This window comes from Manis javanica, chromosome 14, assembly GCF_040802235.1.
Source record: "Manis javanica isolate MJ-LG chromosome 14, MJ_LKY, whole genome shotgun sequence".
Classification (NCBI taxonomy): Eukaryota; Metazoa; Chordata; class Mammalia; order Pholidota; family Manidae; genus Manis; species Manis javanica.
Genome location: NC_133169.1, coordinates 85478035 through 85496019, shown reverse-complemented (window position 1 = coordinate 85496019; position 17985 = coordinate 85478035). Strand labels below are relative to the sequence as shown.

Here is a 17985-nt window from a genome sequence, read left to right as displayed (position 1 = left end):
GTCTTATCTCACGAGAAGCTAGGGCCGCTATCAGAACGAGGAACTACAGAGGCTTGGTAAAGCTCAAAGACAGTATTTTGCCGCCACATTAGCAAAAATAACACATTACGGTCCCGAATGCTAGTTAAGTTCTATTTTACTCAACAACTTTAAATTACAAAATACACCAAGGCAAGTACTCAAGAGGGGCAGAGCCCCAACACAAAAGTTTAAAAACAAAACCTCTCCCAGGGTTGGGGGAGTAGCCGATCTGGGAACAGAAAAGCACCCCGCAGCAGCTCCATTCGTCTGCTAAGGCAGATCCCAAACTTATCAAAAACAGCCACAACTGCAGCTCCTGTCACCATGAAGCGCAGAGAGGAGCCCGAAGAGAGAGTTCCCGAGAGCTGGCCTTTCTGGAGACCGCCAGGCCGAGCCCGGCGCAAACAAGGAGGAAGTAACTGCCAGATAAAAAAGCCTGAGCAGCTCCAACTGCAGCTTCTGTGCCTCCCACAATCGCCCACATTCCCGCCCCACTCGGGGCTCCGGGAGGAAGGGAACAGGGCGCAGGTCTCCCGGGAGAGGCCGGAGACTACAGGTCCGCGTTTTTCAGGAGGCAGGGACAGCACCGGCCCAACTCTGAGGGGCCCAGGAGCCGAAGGCTGCGGAGCCTCCTCCGAAGGCATGTTTGGGGGGGGCACCCTGAGAAAGGGGTCGCTCTGGAGGCGGGGCCTGCCGGATGGAGGCAGCAGCTTCTGGCGCCCTGGCCTCCCCCCGGGGGAAACCGGGCGCGCACCCCGACGCGGAAGCCATGCGGGCCAGAGCTCGGGGTGCTGAGGAGCCGGCGGGGGGCGCTGAGGAGATCTGGGGGGCGCGGAACTGGGTCACCCCCACCCGACCGCCCCCTCACAAAGGCCCCCGGGGAGGCCGCCCGCAGGCCCAGCAGCCCCGGCCTCGAGTGCCCGCCTCGACCGTCACTCACCGCTAGGTCCTGGGGCACCGCCCCGCTCATGGCCCGCACCGTGCCAGCCCGCCAGGCCCGAGTGCGCAGCGCAGGCCCGGGATCTCCGCTCGCCGCCACCGCCGCCGCCGCCCCGGGGACCGAGGCCGAGGCCGAGGCCGCGGTGTCCGCGAAGAGAAGCAGCAGCCGCTTGCCCACTGGGGAGGCCGCCGCGTCCGCCATCGCCAGGCCCGGCCAGACCCGCGCTCCCGCCCGCCGCCTCCCACCACCTCCGCCGCCGAGCGCCCGATCCGCCCGCAAGGCCTCCCTCCGCACCACCCGCGGCCGCGGCTCCCCCCCACCCCCCTCCAACAGCCACCGGCGCCGCGCAGCGCCCCCCGTGGCCGGGAGCGGAGCCGCAGCCCGGGCCCCGCACAGCGCCCCCCGCGCTCCGGAGTGGGGCGGCAGCTCCGGGCCCCTCGCAGCGCTCCGCCCCAACCTCCCTGGGGCCTGCAGTGCCCCCTGCGGCAGGGAGGAGAATTGCAGCTTCGGCTGGGGTAGGGAAGTGGGCGTGTCCTTCAGTCCCCCAGGGCACCATCCTGGTCCCAACTTTCCTCAGTGGGTACCCCAACTGAGGCGGCCTTAGCTTGCCTCACATGGACACCAAAGATTTTTACTGGGGTGGCGGGGCTGAGGGGCAAGGTACTTAGACAGTTGGGTATTTTGAGCTAAATAGTTAACACACCAATACCCTACTGATTTCCTATCCTGAATATATGTACCAGTCTTCCTGTCATCTTGTAGGAGATTCTCCCTGTTGGTCCATGGGACACAGTATCTTTCTTCTCACTGGTCCACCCCATTCTATACTACCAGTACTTCATAGACTCCTTTCCAATTGACCAGTATGCTACATCCATTGGGCGTGATAACTACCACTTTTTCCACTGGCTAAAGGCCAACATGCTTCCAACATCCTGGTTTTGACTTAAACCCATGGAGTGTGTTCCCCTTCCAAGTCTGTCAATGTTAATAGGTCCAGCTGTTTCTCAATTCAACTTTTAGGGGAACTGGAAAGAAACTAGGAGTAAAGAGTATTTTCTCTGGTACAGGAGCATTTCATCTTACCACAGAAGTAGTAGGGCTGGAGGCAAAGAAAACCCTGCCACTCCTCTATCTTAAGTTCATTTAATATAGGCATGGGAGATTGATAGCTCCTGTCAGAAAAGGGGCTATAGAGAAGGAGAGATACTGATTTTTTTTGCCTAGATTATTCACATCAAGCAATGGGAAAATCTCAAATCATTAATGTTGGTAATGTCAGATACTGAGTATATTAATGAGAACAGATACAAACCAGAAAGATAAAGCATCTAGAAATAATCCATGACTGTTACCCAAAAGTGGCCATTTCTTTCACTCATCTGGTCTACAGACAGGAAAGAATAGTGGGTGGTTCTTTCTTCAAGACTTAATGTACCTACCTAGTTGTCTCCCATCAATAGCCTTTTCTTTACCCTTGACACTTCTTGTAGCAAACGTTGGGAATGGAGATGGGGGTGGGCACCAACTATTGAGTTTAGTAAAAAGTACAAAACATCTAGAGAGGTTATTCTAGAGCCAACCCTGTGGAGCACACCAAGGCAACATTTTGACTTTTTTTCTCCATATTCCTTGGGACTTGTATCTCCCATAGCTAACCTGAGGGTTGGATTCAGAATGCTTTCCTGGGTCGAGACACATCTCCTAAAGCATGTGGCTCACAAGTTATAGCTGGTAGGAGAGGAAAAGGGAGAATCCATAAGGGACTTAGCAGCTTTGCAGCTATCCTATTGAAATTCACTGCTAGGATTTTCTCCCATATGGAGTTTGAAGTACTGCCCCAGTGTCCAAAGCTGGCTTCTCCCAGCATCATAGAAAGAAGTGTGTCTAAGCTCAGGGATGGGAAGGCAAAGATGAGAAACTCATTCAACAAATATGACAGGGACTTTCCATGTGCCAGTAATTTTTCGAAGTGTTGGGGGCACAAAACTGAATAAAAACCCTTTGCCTCATGATGGAGTTTACATTCTTTCCTATACTAGCAGGATACTTGGCATCACAGAAAATAAACAGTAGAAAAACTTTAAAAAAATGAACAGATAGGAAAGGGTGGGAGGGAACCCTTTAAATGTTCAAACTTTACCCCTGCTCAAACAGGTGAAAAAAGCAGTTTTGAAGAAAAAACTGTTAATTATAAGTTTAACCATATGTCATTGCCCCACTGCCGCCCACCCCCCAACTGCCCCTCAAACACCTTTTGTTTCCAAGGCAGGTCACAACCCTCTTTTTAGAGTGTATTTTCATCCCCTCAAAGGTTCCTGCTCCAGGTAGTCAAGCCAATCCTGTCCTCTTGCATACTTCATTGGTATTCAGTGCGGAGTGTCACCAATTTGAAGCAGGAACCTGGGATGGAGGCTAAGCAATTTGACTCTTCTTACCACCTGGCAAGCCAACACCACAACTGGTAAAGAACGGCTATGCCTTAGGGACAGAGGCTCCTGCCTGGATCTCTAAGCAACTACACCTCATCCATACAAATTGGAAGAATGCTAACATAGGGAGAAGGGAGGAATAAAAAGGTCTAGAGAGAGACAGTGAGCTGGTTTCTTTCAACAAACGAACATTCCATATTAAAGCATCAGGGAAAATACCACCTTTCAGGGCAAAAGAGAAACTCTGCTATTAGGGTAATTTTCTAAAAGCAGTATTTTTAGGATGGAGAAATGGCCTAGGTCTTTGGAATCTGAATTCTGATGACAATCTCCCAACTCTCCAGGATAAAACATGTGAAAACTTAAGATTCCTGATCAAGTCTCTCTTCCTGTCTTCTCCCCCCTTTCAAAAGCCTACAAACCAATCTATGCAAGTTCTTGACTACACCATCAAGCATTTTTCAGAGAACTAGAATGTATTAATCCTTGACTTCAACCTGCTAGAAGTGAGACTGACTATAAGGAAGAGGAGACAGGTATAGTTAAGTACCAGAGAAACGGAGACCATATTAGACTGCCAGAAATAACCAGATCATAACAGAAACCTGGACCGTAAGACAGGACTGCTGTGGTGACAGAGGGCCTAGGGACAAGGTACTGTTCTGGAAGGGCAAAGACCCAGCCATGTCCTGAAGGAAGAGGCCTTCTCCTTGCTTCCTCACTGCCCTTCTTAGTGAGGAAGGGGAGAAGACACTGTAGTACACAAAGTTGCTTGGGAAAATGTATTATTCTAATAAAACTTTATTTTTTCAAACACAGCCACAGAGGCAGGACCTCATGTTTAACACACACAGACTTATGGATTTTTTTTAATATAAAACAAAGTTTACGAAAAGTTTTTTTCCACTTTTTTGTATTTGTAATCCCATTAGCACAGGGACTTTGGCAGCAGGTGGGAGTGAAGGGCAGCTGGAGCTGCCACTGGGCAGTCACCGGGCACAGGAGGAGAGCACCAGCCTGGGAGTGGCTTCACTCACACACGCAGGAATACTCACCTACTGGTCAGCCACACCACACACACAACACAGATGCAGATGTCTACCCAGCATCGACCACAGCCCTGGAGGGGCATGCTCAACTCTGGGTAAGTCCAATATGTGAAAAATCCAAAGAGTCAAAACAGCTAAAGTAGAGGGAGGTTGCTTGCTTTACAAAAGCAGCAATCACAGGTCAGCAGTCCAAATGCATCGAAAAATCGCATTTGGTTTACACAGAACTGTTGAAACAGATCTATTGTGTAAAACAAAATGAACCACCTTCTTGAAAAGGCATGTCCCAGGGCCACGGGTGCTTAGACTGGGAAGCAAGATGAAAGTTCCAACTAGTTAAACTTTCCAGATCTTAAAGTAATGGAGATATGGTATCTGGAGAACTTCTCCTCTAAAAATGGGGCCTGAGGGTTTTGAGGAAGCCAGAATGGAGGCAGAATTATTGCCCTCACTTCTTCAGCTAAGTGCCTATGGAACCCCATTGGCACTGTTGGTGGCCTACTGGAAACTGGCTAAGCCAATCTCCAGCAGATAGCCCAGTGCAGTGACGAGGGTGTCACAGAGGGGAAAGAAGCTGGCACCAGAGAAATTATGGCCTAAAGAGGGAGAGGAGCCAGGGTAGGGATGAAACCAAGGATGGGACACTCCTGGGCTCACTGCCTTGGATTCTCCAGAGAGCCTCTCTCAGGCCCCTTACAAACCTGGTAGCTCAACGGTATTAAAGGTAACTGGGAGAAGGGGAGCCTGGTAGAGGCTTGAATAGAAATGGCCATCTCCCTGGAGTAGAGGCTAGGAGGCTGGAGCCTCACTGACACTCCTGACACGTGGGAGACCCAGAAAATGACAGGTTCAATTCCATACGGAAGAAAACATAGACTCCTTCCCTGACATGAGGAACTGGGTCCCAAGTCCTCCTGGAAATGGAAGAGAAAAATACCTCTCTTCAAGAAGGGCAGGTTCAATTTGGTCGTGAGGTCTAACCAAAGCTGGATAAAGCCTCATAAACTATTGTGGTGGCAGCTTCAGTGTGCATCCCCACTGCTGAGAGTTCTACCAAGGCTACTGCAGTTCCTAAACCCATCACTGTGGCCACTGGGACCTGCTGCTCTGGCTCAAGTTGTGGGTAAGACACGAAAAAGGAAACTCAGTCCAACAACAACGAGGAGCTCCCAGCTGCTTCTCCCAGCCTTTCCCTCCCCGTAGCCAATCCCTCAGTGAGCCCCGACCTCCATGAGGTCTCTCAGGGCCAATTAGAGGCAAACAAACATTTCCTGGCAGGAGTGGAAGACAAGCCAACTACTAAATGCTGACATCCCCTTCCTTTTTCTCAAGCCGGTCAGAAAAGAGGCTGGGCCTCAATCTTATGACAGTAGGTTTCCCTACAGTTTGCTTCCAAAGGGCAGTGCTGGGGTGGGCTTACCCATGCCTGCTGGGGACTGGATGCTGCGAAATAGGTTCTGGGTATCAATATTGGGCCTTTCTTCCTTGTTCTTAACCCTTGGAGGTCAGAGGGCAAGGGGGAAAGGTCCCATCAGTAGGGAGGGAAAGAAAGGGATGGAGCCCTTCAATTCTGCTTTCAGTTCTCCACATGTGCTTGTATCTACTTAGAAAGCGACAGGCCGCTGTACACAGCCTAGGCAAACTATGAGAAGGAAAGGCCAGCTCGGAACCAATGTGCAGAGATCTCTTCAGCCCCCAATACAAGGTCTACGGGGTGGGGTGGAGTGGGGTTGTGGGGGTGGGGAAATGCTGATAAAAGACTCTTAGCTGAGGTCACAGGGCTTAAAAGACCCTCCTGTACCCCAAAAGAGAATCTTTGACGGGGACAGGGATGTTTATGGATTACAAGTCTGGTTCTGGAGCTACTTACAAAAAAAAAAGAAAAACTTGGTGCTCTCCTTTTGACTGCTTGAACAAGCCTGCTATCCCATGAAAACCCAAGATCCTGGGGGGTGTCGTGATGCTCTGTTAAGGAGCAATGCTTTCCTTCCCTAAGGCTACACAAACACACCTTTCAAGTACACTCCCATGCACACACACACACTCTCACACAATTTCTCCAAGGAGGCTGAATGAACCCCCCACCCTGGCCAAATTCTAAGACACAAGTGCCCTTTGAAGCAAAGGGGCTGGTGAAATTCCCCGAGCTGGGGCCAGCAGACCCCTTCCTGCCCTGCCCATTGCCTTTTCGGGGGCAGGGATACTCACACTCAGGGCCGCCATGGGAGGGTCTGCTCTGGGGCCGTCCCTCCCGCCACCAGCTCCGTTTATCTTGTCCTGGCCAGTCTCTTGGCATGGTTGAACTTCCTGGAGCGAGAAGATTTCCGGCTGCCCTGAGTCGGAGCCCTCCACTCACCCCCATTACCAGGCTGGGCCCCCAGCCTTGGGGCCTCGACACTTGTTAGTAGCCATAAGAGTCAGTCTGTGTGGCCCCAGGAAGTAGCCTCTCAGTTTTAATTCTCTTCAATCAGATTCAAGTCCAGGTCCCCGAAGTCCTGCTGGCACAGTGTCCGCTTGCTCAGCGCCTGCCGCCCCCACCGCACAGCCCCCTCCTCCTCCTCTTCGCTTTCACTCAGCACCTGGGAGGAACCCCCAATGGGGCTGCAGGAAGCAGAGAGGGGTGGGGGGCTACAGGCCATGAACCACGGCGGAGAGATGCTGCTGCCTTCCCAGGCTGTCCCTTGGAGACAGACACCTCCTGCACCTCCTGAGTATGGTTTCTGTCAAGTAAACAACAAAGTTAAAGAGGCAAAGAAAGATGCTCACTTGCCAAAGCACCTTGACCCGAGCTTTCACTTTGTATTTCAAAGTGTCCCTCTTTGTTCCCCTTGAAGGCAGGAGGATGAGGTTTGTGGACTCCCTAATAAAACTTAAAGATTTCAGCATACATGCACATTTCTTTGGGAAAAGAGCCCATAGTTTCTATCAGATTTAAGTTTAGAAACTTGTTTAGAAGCTTCATGTGGGCAGGAATATTGTCTGAGCCTGATACATCACAGGTGTTCAATAATGCCTACTGGTTGGTATGAACGACTCTATGCATTAGTTCTTCACGAGCTTTGTAACCCAGTGTTCTAGAAGGAACATAAAAAAAGTAGCCAAGTGCACAGAACAACTGCATTCACACTGGGAGGTCAAAAAACATTCGTTGAACAGGTGAGTGATGCAGCGGACTTCACAGACCCACCAGTGAAGGGCAAGTGACAAAACCAGCCTTCAGCACAAAGACGGACAGGGCCCTGATGAATGTACTTTTGGGGTTTACACATTCTCAGAGAGGAGAAACAGTGCCTTTAGCAGGACAGTCTGGGGTCCCTGTTGGAAGGGTTAACATGGGTCTCACCCCATTTTCTCTGGAACCCCTTGGACTGAGGAGTCTCACAGGACACAGCAATTTCAGTGCAAAAACTGGGGAAGTTCTGGGCAAAGCAGATCGCCCTAGTGAAGGCTCAAATAAGAGAGTCCAGGGAAGGCCCTGCCGAGGGGGCCTGGAGCTAGAAGGCAGCTCAAATATGAAACAGAGTTGAATCCCCAGACTCCCACCCAAGCTTCCCTAGTCCTACTGGTCCCACCTGATTCATCTTGTCAAAGTCCAAGGAAGGCCGAAGCCGCCGGGGGTCCTCCTCGTGGCGCCGCTTGACCCCAGCCTTTCGGGCATCCAGATCACAGGGCTGCGAGCGGCTTCGGGGAAGACTGCGGAGGCCTCGAGGTCTCCAAGGTAGCTCTGGGGAGGAGGCGGGGGAGCTCCGGGCAGAGGGCAAGAAGCGGCTTGCTTGTGGGCCCAGGCTGGGTGACAGGGAGAAGCGGCGCTGGGGCGGGCAAGGCGACAGAGACTCGGCATCACTCTCCCAGGAGCCACTCTGGGGGGAGGCAGCGCAGGGTCGAGAGGAATCTTGGGCCAGGGCCAAGCTGAAGAAAGGGGGGCTATAGGGTCTGTGGGCTGGGGCACATTGAGAAGAGGCACTGGGAGCTTGGAGGAACCTGAGGCTGGAAACCCGCTTTGGGGGGCTCTGGTGAGGCACCTGCGACCCACCCCCTCCACCACTGCCCCGGTGCTTGATGGGAGTCCACAGCTTGGAGGGGGCGGGCCGCCACACCGGCTGCCAGCGAGACAGGTCCACGGGCACTGAGAGTGAGCGGCAGTGCCTCTTGGATGGTGGGGCAGGGGGCACAGGAAGCTTCTCTGGGTCTGGGGGCTCAGGACTTAGGACTTGGGACAGGGGCTGCTCCTGTGGAGAACCTCCCGGGCTGGGTAGTCGGAGCTGCAGGCTCAAGCCTGAGGGGTGGTAGCTGAGGTTGAGGCTGTCCTGGAACTCGGCACAGGAACAGTGGGGCAGGCCCCTCCAGGAAGCACCTTCTGCAAGCCATGCATAATAAGAATAGTATTAATGATAGCTAATATAATTTTAAGAGCTTACTATGTGCCACACAATGTAACGAATACTTTACGTGAGGTTTCCCCAAAATCTCAAGAAGTAGGTACTGTCATTATCTCTATTTCACAGATGAGAAGCCTAGTAATTTGCCTAGTGTCACGTAGGAATCAAATGACGAAAGCAGGAGTCAGGCTCAGATCTGTCTAATGCTAAGGCTACATCTTTTAACCACTAGGCTATACTGCCTCCATTATGAGGAACACTTTGACATTGAAAGTATAGTCTCATATACCGCCTGCCACTCCTCCTCACCAGCAGAACGGGTCAAGAGCAACAAACACATGTGGACCCTGCTCCTGCTCATCCCTCTTCCATCCCACCCAGCCCTACATTGCTCCCCCACCTCCCAGCCCTAGGCTGTGAAATGCAGGCTATGTTTTCCTTCCTTGGCCATTCCACTTCCTACGTGTCAACAGGCCAAGATGGGCGTTAGGGCTGTCAAGGAGTTAAGAGGTTATCAAGCAGAGAGATCATTTTTACTCCTAGTGAGGGCAAACAGGTGGCAAAGACCTTTGATGGTGGAAACCTTAAGACCGCTTGTGTTCCTTTGGTCTGCCACTCACCAGGAAACGCTCAACATAACATACTAGTATGGGAAGATATTGCAGCTATATTACAGTTGAGTAAATTTTTAAGAAGTACCAACTAACTTACATAGCATGCAACCCTTTGTAGGAATAAAAAACATTTGTATTTGCTTCTATTTGTATAAAGAAACTCTGGTTGGATAAATAAGAAACTAGTAACAGGAGTTACTTTTAAGGAGGTGGTGGGAGCTGGGTGGAAAGGAGACAGGGAAGAAAGGGAGACTTTTCTCAGTATCATCTTTTTGCTGTTTAAAAATTTTTGAACTATGTGAAATGTATTATTTGTTCAAAAAAATTAGGTTATGAAAGTCTCCACAAGGCTAGAATAAAAGCAAACTAAACAGGTAACTTCCATGCTGATGCAAGCAAAATGGAGACAAGCGCCAATCTCAGGAGACCCCAGCAAGAAGCTGTAGAGGTAGGCTAGCTAGTTCTGGTCACTGGGAGCCAGTGAAACAAATATATGGACGAGAACATGGGCATACGTATATATACACAAATACACACCCCACACCTTACCAGACACAAGCTGGAAAGGATTCCCACAGTTGGAGATGTCTGCATGATCGGGCAAAGGCTGAGAGAGAGAGAGAGACTCTGTCATCGTTCAGGTTCAGGACACAGAATTTCCAGGAAGCCATGTTCACCTCACCCCTGCAAATCACGGGCTATAGGGATGTTAGGAACTTGCGCGTGTTCTCTTCTTGTTGTCTTCCCAATGTTAGTGGGTAAAATAATCCACAACTTCCAACGTCTCAAACCCTTCTCCACCCAACTTCTTGTGTCCCTTCTCTACCAGTGGAAAAACGCCTGCCCCCTTCCTTTTGGGCTGGGTTTCGAGCCTTTAGTGGCTCTTCCAGTACAAGTACCATGACTCACACAGCACAGGACAAGGGTGAAGTAGCAATAAACAGCCTCAGAAAAAAGGGGGAGAGGGCTGTGGAGAAGCAGGAAGACTGGTCTTTTACCAGACTGATGCTGAAGCGTGTGCATTTCAGCTCATCCAGAGTCTGCTTCTGCAGCTGCTCAGTGATCAGGGTTATCATGATTCTCCCCAGGATCTGACTTGCACACTTTGGAGCAAATGATGGATGTCTTCCCTGTCGTTCTTCGAGACCTCACTCGTGAGCCGTCTTCTGCCACTGCAGCACCATTCTAGCACCATTGGGACTTCCCTCTCCAGTCATGCCTGCTGAGTCTGCCAATTACAGAGGGTCCAGCCCCAAGTGACATTAGAGATGTACCTGGTCCAGAAGTGGAAAACGTATGGCACACATACCACAGCATCCTTATGCCAGGCCTCTGGCAGACATCATTAATTGATCATAGCTCTTTTCTGCTAAGCCTAAACAGAGCCTCAGAAACATTCTGATCTTGGCTCTCCAGATAACCAGTAAAATGAACTGGAGTTGGCAAGCAAGGTGAAACCTATTTGCCACTCCTAACCTTGTTTATGCTTTGCTCTGTCTACCCAGAATACTAGCAGCACTTAAAAAACAGCTCAAGTGGGAGAGGGATGCCCAAATGGTTACTTCCATCTTGATTAGCCCAGTATTTTATCTTCCAGCAGGAAGCAGAAGAGAGGTACCCTTTTCCTAAACTACACAAAACGGTAATAGGGAACAGGGAGAAGCAGTGGTTGTAGGAATGACTTTCTGCTTCAGGCCAACCAGAACAACACGCTTTTATGTTTTCCCTTAGCCTGAACAGCTGATATATTATTGTTTTCCAACAGATAATAAATGTATTCTCCTATGAAGTGGTAAGAGGATAGGGAAATGGTACCAGGATAATTCCAATTACATTTCAACTCTATAGATGTTAAAAAACAACTTTGTGACTTCATTTCACTAAGTTTGTGGCCTAACCCGACCCAAAGAGCATAATTAATCAAGACTCCTGGTCAATTTTAGTAGAAGCAAGCCAATTCTATCAGAGAACAGGCTTCAAGCCCACACAATTGCCTGAGAGGCCCTGCTCAAGGGAGGAGGGGGAGATTAACCCACTGCTTCCATACTGTTCTGCCTATTCCCAGAAATGACTAGTAGGCAGACAGCTCACCAGTAGAAAGGACAAACTATCAAGAAATCTAAATGACCCAGTTTGCTGCTACAGTTTTGGGAAATCATTTAACCTTTCTTGGCCTCAGTTTACCCATATGTAAAATGGGCAGAATGATCCCAACCTATCACAGGGACAACATAAGACAAAAGCATCAAAATGTAAAAGCATACCATCTGGCATGTACAAATCAGGAATCCACACAGACTGCCATTTCTCACCCCTCCTGTTTGCTGTTCTACCAACTCAGACTGTCACAAATGATGATATCATTAAGGTGAAGAAGGCAATTGGTTTTTCTATTTGATTGAATACCAACGTCCCTCACCTACATAGGGAGGGAAGCCCAAAAAGGCTCTTCTGTGACTTTGTGGGCAGAACACCTCCTACATTTGCAAAGAAGGGAATCATCTCTACCCCATTCCCACCTCAGAGGAGGCAGGCCACCATGAAGAGCAAAGAAAGACACGTGGATGTACCTGGAGTATTTTGGAAAAAGGTGTAGGAGAAGTTAATCATTATAGTCAACTATCCTTTTAAGGTGTAATTATTACCACCCTGAATGAAGTTCCAGCGTCCTGAGAGCTCCCTTCAGCTGCTTCCACTACGTTGTGGGAGAAGCTAAAGCTTCTATTGCTTCTGCTCTTGGATTCTTAACACTGCCCCCAAAGATCAACCAGAGAGGGAACCTAACTGCAGGCTTTTACTCCAGAGATCCCAGGCCTCAGGCTGACTAGCATGAGGAGCAAGGAGTGAAGCAAACTCTTTCAGGCTCCTCAAGAGGCATTTGGCCAAAGAGCAAACTCCCAGCCCTCTCTGGGATCAAGCAAAGAGAGTGATTTTGTGTTTTTCTGCATTTTAATTGTTGGGATGTGGCCACACACAGCGGTAATTGGAACAATGCAACTACCACCAAGCAGCTGATACTCTCAGCCTGAGTTTCCTAAAACAGGCCAGGCTGAGAGGGGGAATAGAACGGAAGCCATAAGGAATCAAACCAGGACACAAAAGAAGGCAAACCAGCTCCACGAGGGGCCTCCTCTTTCCCAGGCAGGCATAGAAAAAAGTGTAAGAAACCCTCTTTTGCCGCCTTCCTTCCCCTTCCATTTTGTGTATCTGAGGAACAGAGACAGCCCTGAACGTTCACTAAACAAGTTAAAACTTCTCAGCTTAACAACTAGCACGGGGTTCAACCCTTCACAGAGCAGCAGGCCGCTAGGCCCTCCCCACAACCCCACCAGGCCTGATTCTCAATCCAGGCTTTCCCTCCACCATAGGCCCCCTGAAAGAGAAATTGGACCCCCACTCTATCTCCTATTGGATGGCAGTTGGCCCTGACATTCGGGTTTCAGGGATGCTGAGGTCGTGCCGAAACCTGCAAAACCTAGGAGCCAAGTCAGGCCAAAGGGGAGGAGAACCACAAATCCCCTGGAAACCTTCCCTCCAGGTCCCAACCCCACACCTCTGGGGGTAGACTTAAGGAAAACATGAGGGAGGCAGGGAGGTGCATGAACAGGTAAGTGAGGACATGACTGCTCCTCCTCCATATGGCTCTGGTGGGGATAGGAGTGACAAGTGGGGGCACCCCTCCCCCTACACCGATGAAGAAGCAAAAGGCTAGGCCCCCCCGACCCCCCAGTCTTCAACCTCTCCCTCCCTTGCCCTGCTTGTCCCCGCGGGGTGGGGCATGGAACGACCGCTGGCCCCTGGGGCGGGGTGGGGGGGGCCACGAGGGCTCGCTCAGTGGTGCTACCACTCGCCTTTTCCCAACCAGCTTCCATCATCTGGCCGCGGGAAGCGAACTCGGGACGCAGGGGATGGAGAGGGTCTGGGACTTAGCACTCCGCCAACCCCTCCCCCATCGGGTCCCGTGCTCTCCCCGCGGAGGTGGCCAGCGACGCCGGGCCGCGCGGGCGGACGGACTGGGGGAAGGGAGAGAGGGAAAGAGGGAGGGACGGTCGAGGTACCCGCCCCGAGGCCCCAGCGCCACCTGCCCTCCGCCACCTACCGCGGCTCCTCCAACTCCCAGGGCCGCGGCCAGAGCAGCTCTGAGCGCTCCGTTCGCCCCACGGTGCCCTTAAAAGGCGCCGGCGTGAACCAACGGGCCCCAGAGGAGAGTGCGGGGATCGCGCCGGTTCGCAGAACCCCCCTGAGCCGCCAGCGGAGGCTCGAGCCCCGCGTCGTTTCTCTCTCAAGGTCTTTCTTGGACAGCGCTGTCGTGAACAAGCCCGGCTCTTCAATTCAGAAATGAAAGTGGTCTCCTCACTATCGAGTCACCCCCTCCAAAATATTGCAGAAGGTGGACAGGCCCAGTTGGAGGCATATCTCGAAATCCGCAGGGGAGGCCGTCTCGGACGAAGGTAAACAAAGCCGCCGCCCCTGTCCTCCATTCCTACATCGGCCCCAGTATAGCCCCCTACTCAGTTCGGGCCGCGTAATATAATTAGCCGAGGTTCCTCTCACCTGCTCTTCTGTCCCGCCCTCTACGGTTGCCCCTCCGAAGGGATCCCTCTTCCCCCCGCAGAGGGCCAGTCCGTGGCGTGAAGGCTTCTGGGAAGTGTAGTCCTAGCGCCGATTAAGGCCTTCTTTGAGTCCCAGGAGCCCCTCTTCCAGCTGCCCGATCGGCTAGCACCTTATAAACCCGGGATTTATAACGGTTGCGGCGCCGTTCCTACTTGGTTCCGTAATTAGCCCTCACCCAAAACACTGTAAAGCTGAGGAGGGCCCAAGGCTGTTCACTCCTTCTCCTCCCTCTACGCACCCCCCAACCCCAGCAGGATGAGGTAATGGGATTGTGATTATGACATCATAGGCGGTTCAGTTGCTTAGGGGTGGGGGTGGGGAGAGGCGGGGAGTATGGTGATTACAGCTTTCCTTAAAACGGACAGGGAGTGATGGAGAAAAGATGTTGGTGCTGTATTTCCTCTTCAGGAAGAGGAAACCACCTTTTATTAAATCTACCACTACCACCACCTCCCACCTCAACCAAGTTTGAAGTCCCTTTTGAAGATAACGAATATAGACGATAGTAGGGAAGAGGGTTGGGGAACAGCTAGATGGTTTCTGGCTCCTGTGTAAATTTGAGTATCAACTATCAGTGAAGGCTTAGAGAGACGGGCAAAAATGTAGAAGAAGGAGAAGTTTTTAACCAATACCTTCGCGTTTTGACCACTTGTAGGGCAGAGTTTAAGATTTCTTTTTTAATTGATTGGAAAGTAGCAGTCTTGTGGGTAATCTTCACTATTAGACTTAGCAACAAGTCCCCTGAAAAACATCTGTTTTCTTTAAATATTTTGTGCCCCAGTCATGTCTGGGACAGATAAGTAACTGTCATCAGCTAGAAAGTAGAGCCAGTTGTAGGGATCTTCCTCACAGAGCCAGGGAAGTGGGGAGGCAGGAGCCATGAAGTCTGCAGACTGAAAAAGAAGAGTAGAGGGAAAATGAGGTATCAAGAAGATGGGGGTGGAGAGAAGATGCACTGCACACCTCCTTACCCTGCACATTTCCCCTTGGCGAAAGGAGGATCAGGGGCACAGGCCATAAGTTTAGGAGATATGGTTTCCAATAACTGCTGCTATGAGGCACTTATTATGTACCAGGTACCATACTGCACACTTTAAATGTATATTCTTGTTTTTGCTCACAATCATCAAATGAGACAATGCCTTGAGCAGCTGGAGAGGTTAAGTGACTGCCCATGTGGTGGCCAAAGGTAGAATTAAAAAATAGTCTGAGGCTCTAAAGCCTTTGGTCTTTGCCACTAGGTGATCTCCCTTTTTATTATTAACCATGCTTACTAAAGTTAAGTGATTAGGTATAAGAATTAACATTGTCTCATCTCCAAAACACTGAAAGACACTGAGACACTTAAAAAGAAAAGACCCCAAAACCCTGCAAGTCAGAATTCAGGTCTCATTTCAAAGGAAGATTACACCCTTTTCATCAAGTCTAAAATAGCCCCCAGTGTAGTTTAACCTCCCCTCAATTACTAAGTCTAATTAAATCTCCTTATACCACTTTTAGTTCTCAAGGTTTTTTTACTCAATTCCTGCAGTTTTTTCCTGCTACCCGATTTCCCTTCTTTGTTCTTGGGCTACTATCTTGAAGCCCACTTTAATTGTGATTTCAATGCGCCAGATCCCTCTGACCCTGCTCCAGCGGATTTCAGCAGAGGATACTACCTGGACTCCCTTCTGGTCTCCATCCAGATTCTCTGAGGGTTCCAGGGCCTGGAACCAGTCACCCAGGAGGCCATCCAATGGAGTGGAACCCATTGGCTGTAAGAGATATTCCATTCCCTGCCTAAAAAGGCAGCAGAGTCAGAAGAACATGCACCTCATTCAGACTCTCCCTTTTCAGCCAGTGAACGCTAAACCTCTCAAGGAGGGAACCAGGAATACAGCACAAACCCCTCAACTCCCCTGTCCTGCAGAGGCTGTCTGGGGGGGTCCCAGGAATGTAGGACTCTTCTCCACTGTCTGATCTGGGCATCCCAGGAGCGACGACTGTACTTCCTCTTCTTGTTTGGCGTTTGAGGGTGAAGTCCTGGCTGTCGTTGTGCCCTGCAATAACAAATGTGTGTCAGACTGAGGTCAAGGTGAAGGGGCACACTGCTTATCACAGTGAATCAGGAGACTCATTAGGGGTTCCCTGAGAATGAGGTAGGATCAGTGCCCTCAATCCCATAGAAAAAGTAAATCTTCAAATCAGATTAAATACCTCCCTAATATTCTTTCTTCTGGGAAGGATAAATTAGATATTCCAACTTCCTCAGAAGTCAAGATAGACATAAGAGATAATAATTGACATCCCTTTAAAATACATTCTACCTTCTCATACATTTACTTTGTATGTGTGCATGTAATTAGGCAAGTAGGTTGCAATTAGCCAAATCAGCTGGAGGAATAAGTTAAAAATGGTTGGAAGGAAAAAACTTCATTAGCAAACATGGATAGAGATTTTAAAAGTCTTATGGAACAAGTATGATTTGTTTCATTTGAAAAAAATCTTGGAAGCTTATTTTTGAGGCTAGATTGCAGGAGAGTTAGTTTTAATAAGGCTTTAACTTTGTGAAAGCACTCAGACTTTACATCACTTGACAGTGAACCAAAGCCACTTGGTTGACACTCTTTTGATTACTCACAACAGCACTCACTTGGGGACCTGCTGCAGAAAGCACTGGTAACCAGGTGTGCGCTTGCCATAATCTATCTGCTTTTGCCGCCGCTGTAGAACAGTTTCATTTGTCTCTACCTCCCACCTGCAGGGAGGTAGACAGTGACCCCATGAAATGTGATTTTAGTGATCAAAGCAGAAACCACTTATCCCCCACTCCCTTAATAACCTTAAAAAGGTGATTTTCATACTCACCTGGCATGGTAGGGTTCTGTGCTTACTCCCACACTCACCATTTCTATCTCAGAGGATAAAGGCTCTGCACACATCTCCTTTCTGGGGAAGCAGATTCTACAGATTAAAATGATACTAAGATAAAACCCAGCTGACTACACTGCACATGTCAGCCACTACCACCACCAATAACCTGACACCAGATAAAGGTGGTATTTCTGACTTACTGTTTCTCAAAGTGTGGTCTGCAAGCCATTAGCTTAAGTAGCTCCTGCGAGCCATAATTCCTAGGCCCCACTCCAGACCGATTGAATCATTTTAGGGACTTGCATTTTAAAGAGATTCCAAGGTCATCTTAAATTTTTTTGTGTGTGTGGAAAATTTCAAATATACAGAGAAGTGAAGATAATAGTTTAAAGCTTTGCTACCAAAGTATGATCCCAAGACTGAGCACATCAGCAGCAGCTGAGATCTTGTTAGAAGTGCAGAATCTTGGGCTCCAACCCAGACCTACTGAATCAAAATCTGCATTTTAACAAGATCCCCAGGTGATTAATGTGCAAACATTAAGGGACTCCATTTACCCACGACGCAGTACTCACAGCCAGTCTTGTTTCATCTATACCCACCACCACTCCCACAGGATTATTTAAAGGCAAATCCCCACATTAAGAATAAATTCTTAATATCACCGAGTCAATGTTCAAATTTCCATAAACAACCAAAGTTTGGGACCCTTTGGACTGTGGTAAGGATTATGCCAAGAGATGATTCAGCCCCCCTACTTTCTCTGAAAAAGGAATTTCCCTTACTGCACATAACCTAGTGTCTCAAAGATGCTGCGCGCTAAGTGACACGAAACAGAAAGCTTTTAAAGGGTCACTGCTGCTCAGCATAAAAACACACCTGTTTCGCTCCAACATCTGCCACACCGGTGGCTAATTACTCCATCTCCAGCGGAAGGTTAGCAAAACTAAGATGGAAAGGTCCCCGTAACGACACGAGAAAGAAGCAAGAAAAGAGAAGCGTTTAAAACATCCTTCCACCCAAACGAGTCTCTCCAAGTACTGTCCTAATGAGTGGTCGTTGCTAGTGAAGTGCAATTTAAAT

General features: G+C 49.7%; 4 protein-coding genes across 10 annotated transcripts in view; 1 reads left to right on the top strand and 3 right to left on the bottom strand.

Annotated features, from left to right (window-relative positions):
• Positions 1-1511, bottom strand: part of KDM3B (lysine demethylase 3B) — a 55850-nt gene extending 54339 nt beyond the window's left edge. For 2 of the 4 annotated variants that reach the window (XM_037016445.2, XM_037016447.2), the window contains exon 1: positions 345-1019. In XM_037016445.2, coding sequence (XP_036872340.1) covers positions 345-665 — 321 coding nt within the window. In that variant the 5' untranslated portion in view covers positions 666-1019. Of the gene's footprint in view, positions 1-344 lie in introns of all 4 variants that reach the window. The other 2 variants (XM_017642666.3, XM_037016448.2) reach the window with 2 other exon arrangements.
• A 2663-nt stretch (positions 1512-4174) lies between these two features.
• Positions 4175-14301, bottom strand: FAM53C (family with sequence similarity 53 member C). 3 transcript variants are annotated; one of them, XM_073221738.1, is made up of 5 exons: positions 13990-14301; positions 10434-10663; positions 9973-10042; positions 8015-8799; positions 4175-7162 (listed from the first exon to the last, which is right to left on the bottom strand). In XM_073221738.1, exons 2-5 carry the CDS (start codon positions 10509-10511, stop codon positions 6896-6898), a joined length of 1200 nt encoding a protein of 399 aa, XP_073077839.1. In that variant the 5' UTR covers positions 10512-10663; positions 13990-14301; the 3' UTR covers positions 4175-6895. The 3 variants fall into 3 exon arrangements, with proteins under 3 accessions (XP_073077839.1, XP_073077838.1, XP_017498165.1); XM_073221737.1 differs by lacking the exon at positions 13990-14301 and adding an exon at positions 13535-13715; XM_017642676.3 differs by lacking the exon at positions 13990-14301 and adding an exon at positions 13535-13712 and having other exon boundaries at positions 9985-10042.
• Positions 12503-17985, top strand: part of CDC25C (cell division cycle 25C) — a 29364-nt gene continuing 23881 nt past the window's right edge. The window contains exons 1-2 of one of the 2 annotated variants that reach the window (XM_073221732.1): positions 12503-13042; positions 13723-13886. The gene's annotated coding sequence lies outside the window, so the exon portion shown is untranslated. Of the gene's footprint in view, positions 13043-13722; positions 13887-17985 lie in introns of those variants that run through there. The other variant, XM_017642675.3, reaches the window with a different exon arrangement.
• Positions 14390-17984, bottom strand: LOC108385298 (oocyte-specific histone RNA stem-loop-binding protein 2-like). Its single transcript, XM_017642678.3, has 6 exons — positions 17782-17984; positions 16897-16992; positions 16682-16786; positions 15936-16088; positions 15708-15828; positions 14390-14942 (listed from the first exon to the last, which is right to left on the bottom strand). The coding sequence occupies exons 1-6, from the start codon at positions 17796-17798 to the stop codon at positions 14811-14813; spliced, it is 624 nt and encodes a 207-aa protein (XP_017498167.3). The 5' UTR covers positions 17799-17984; the 3' UTR covers positions 14390-14810.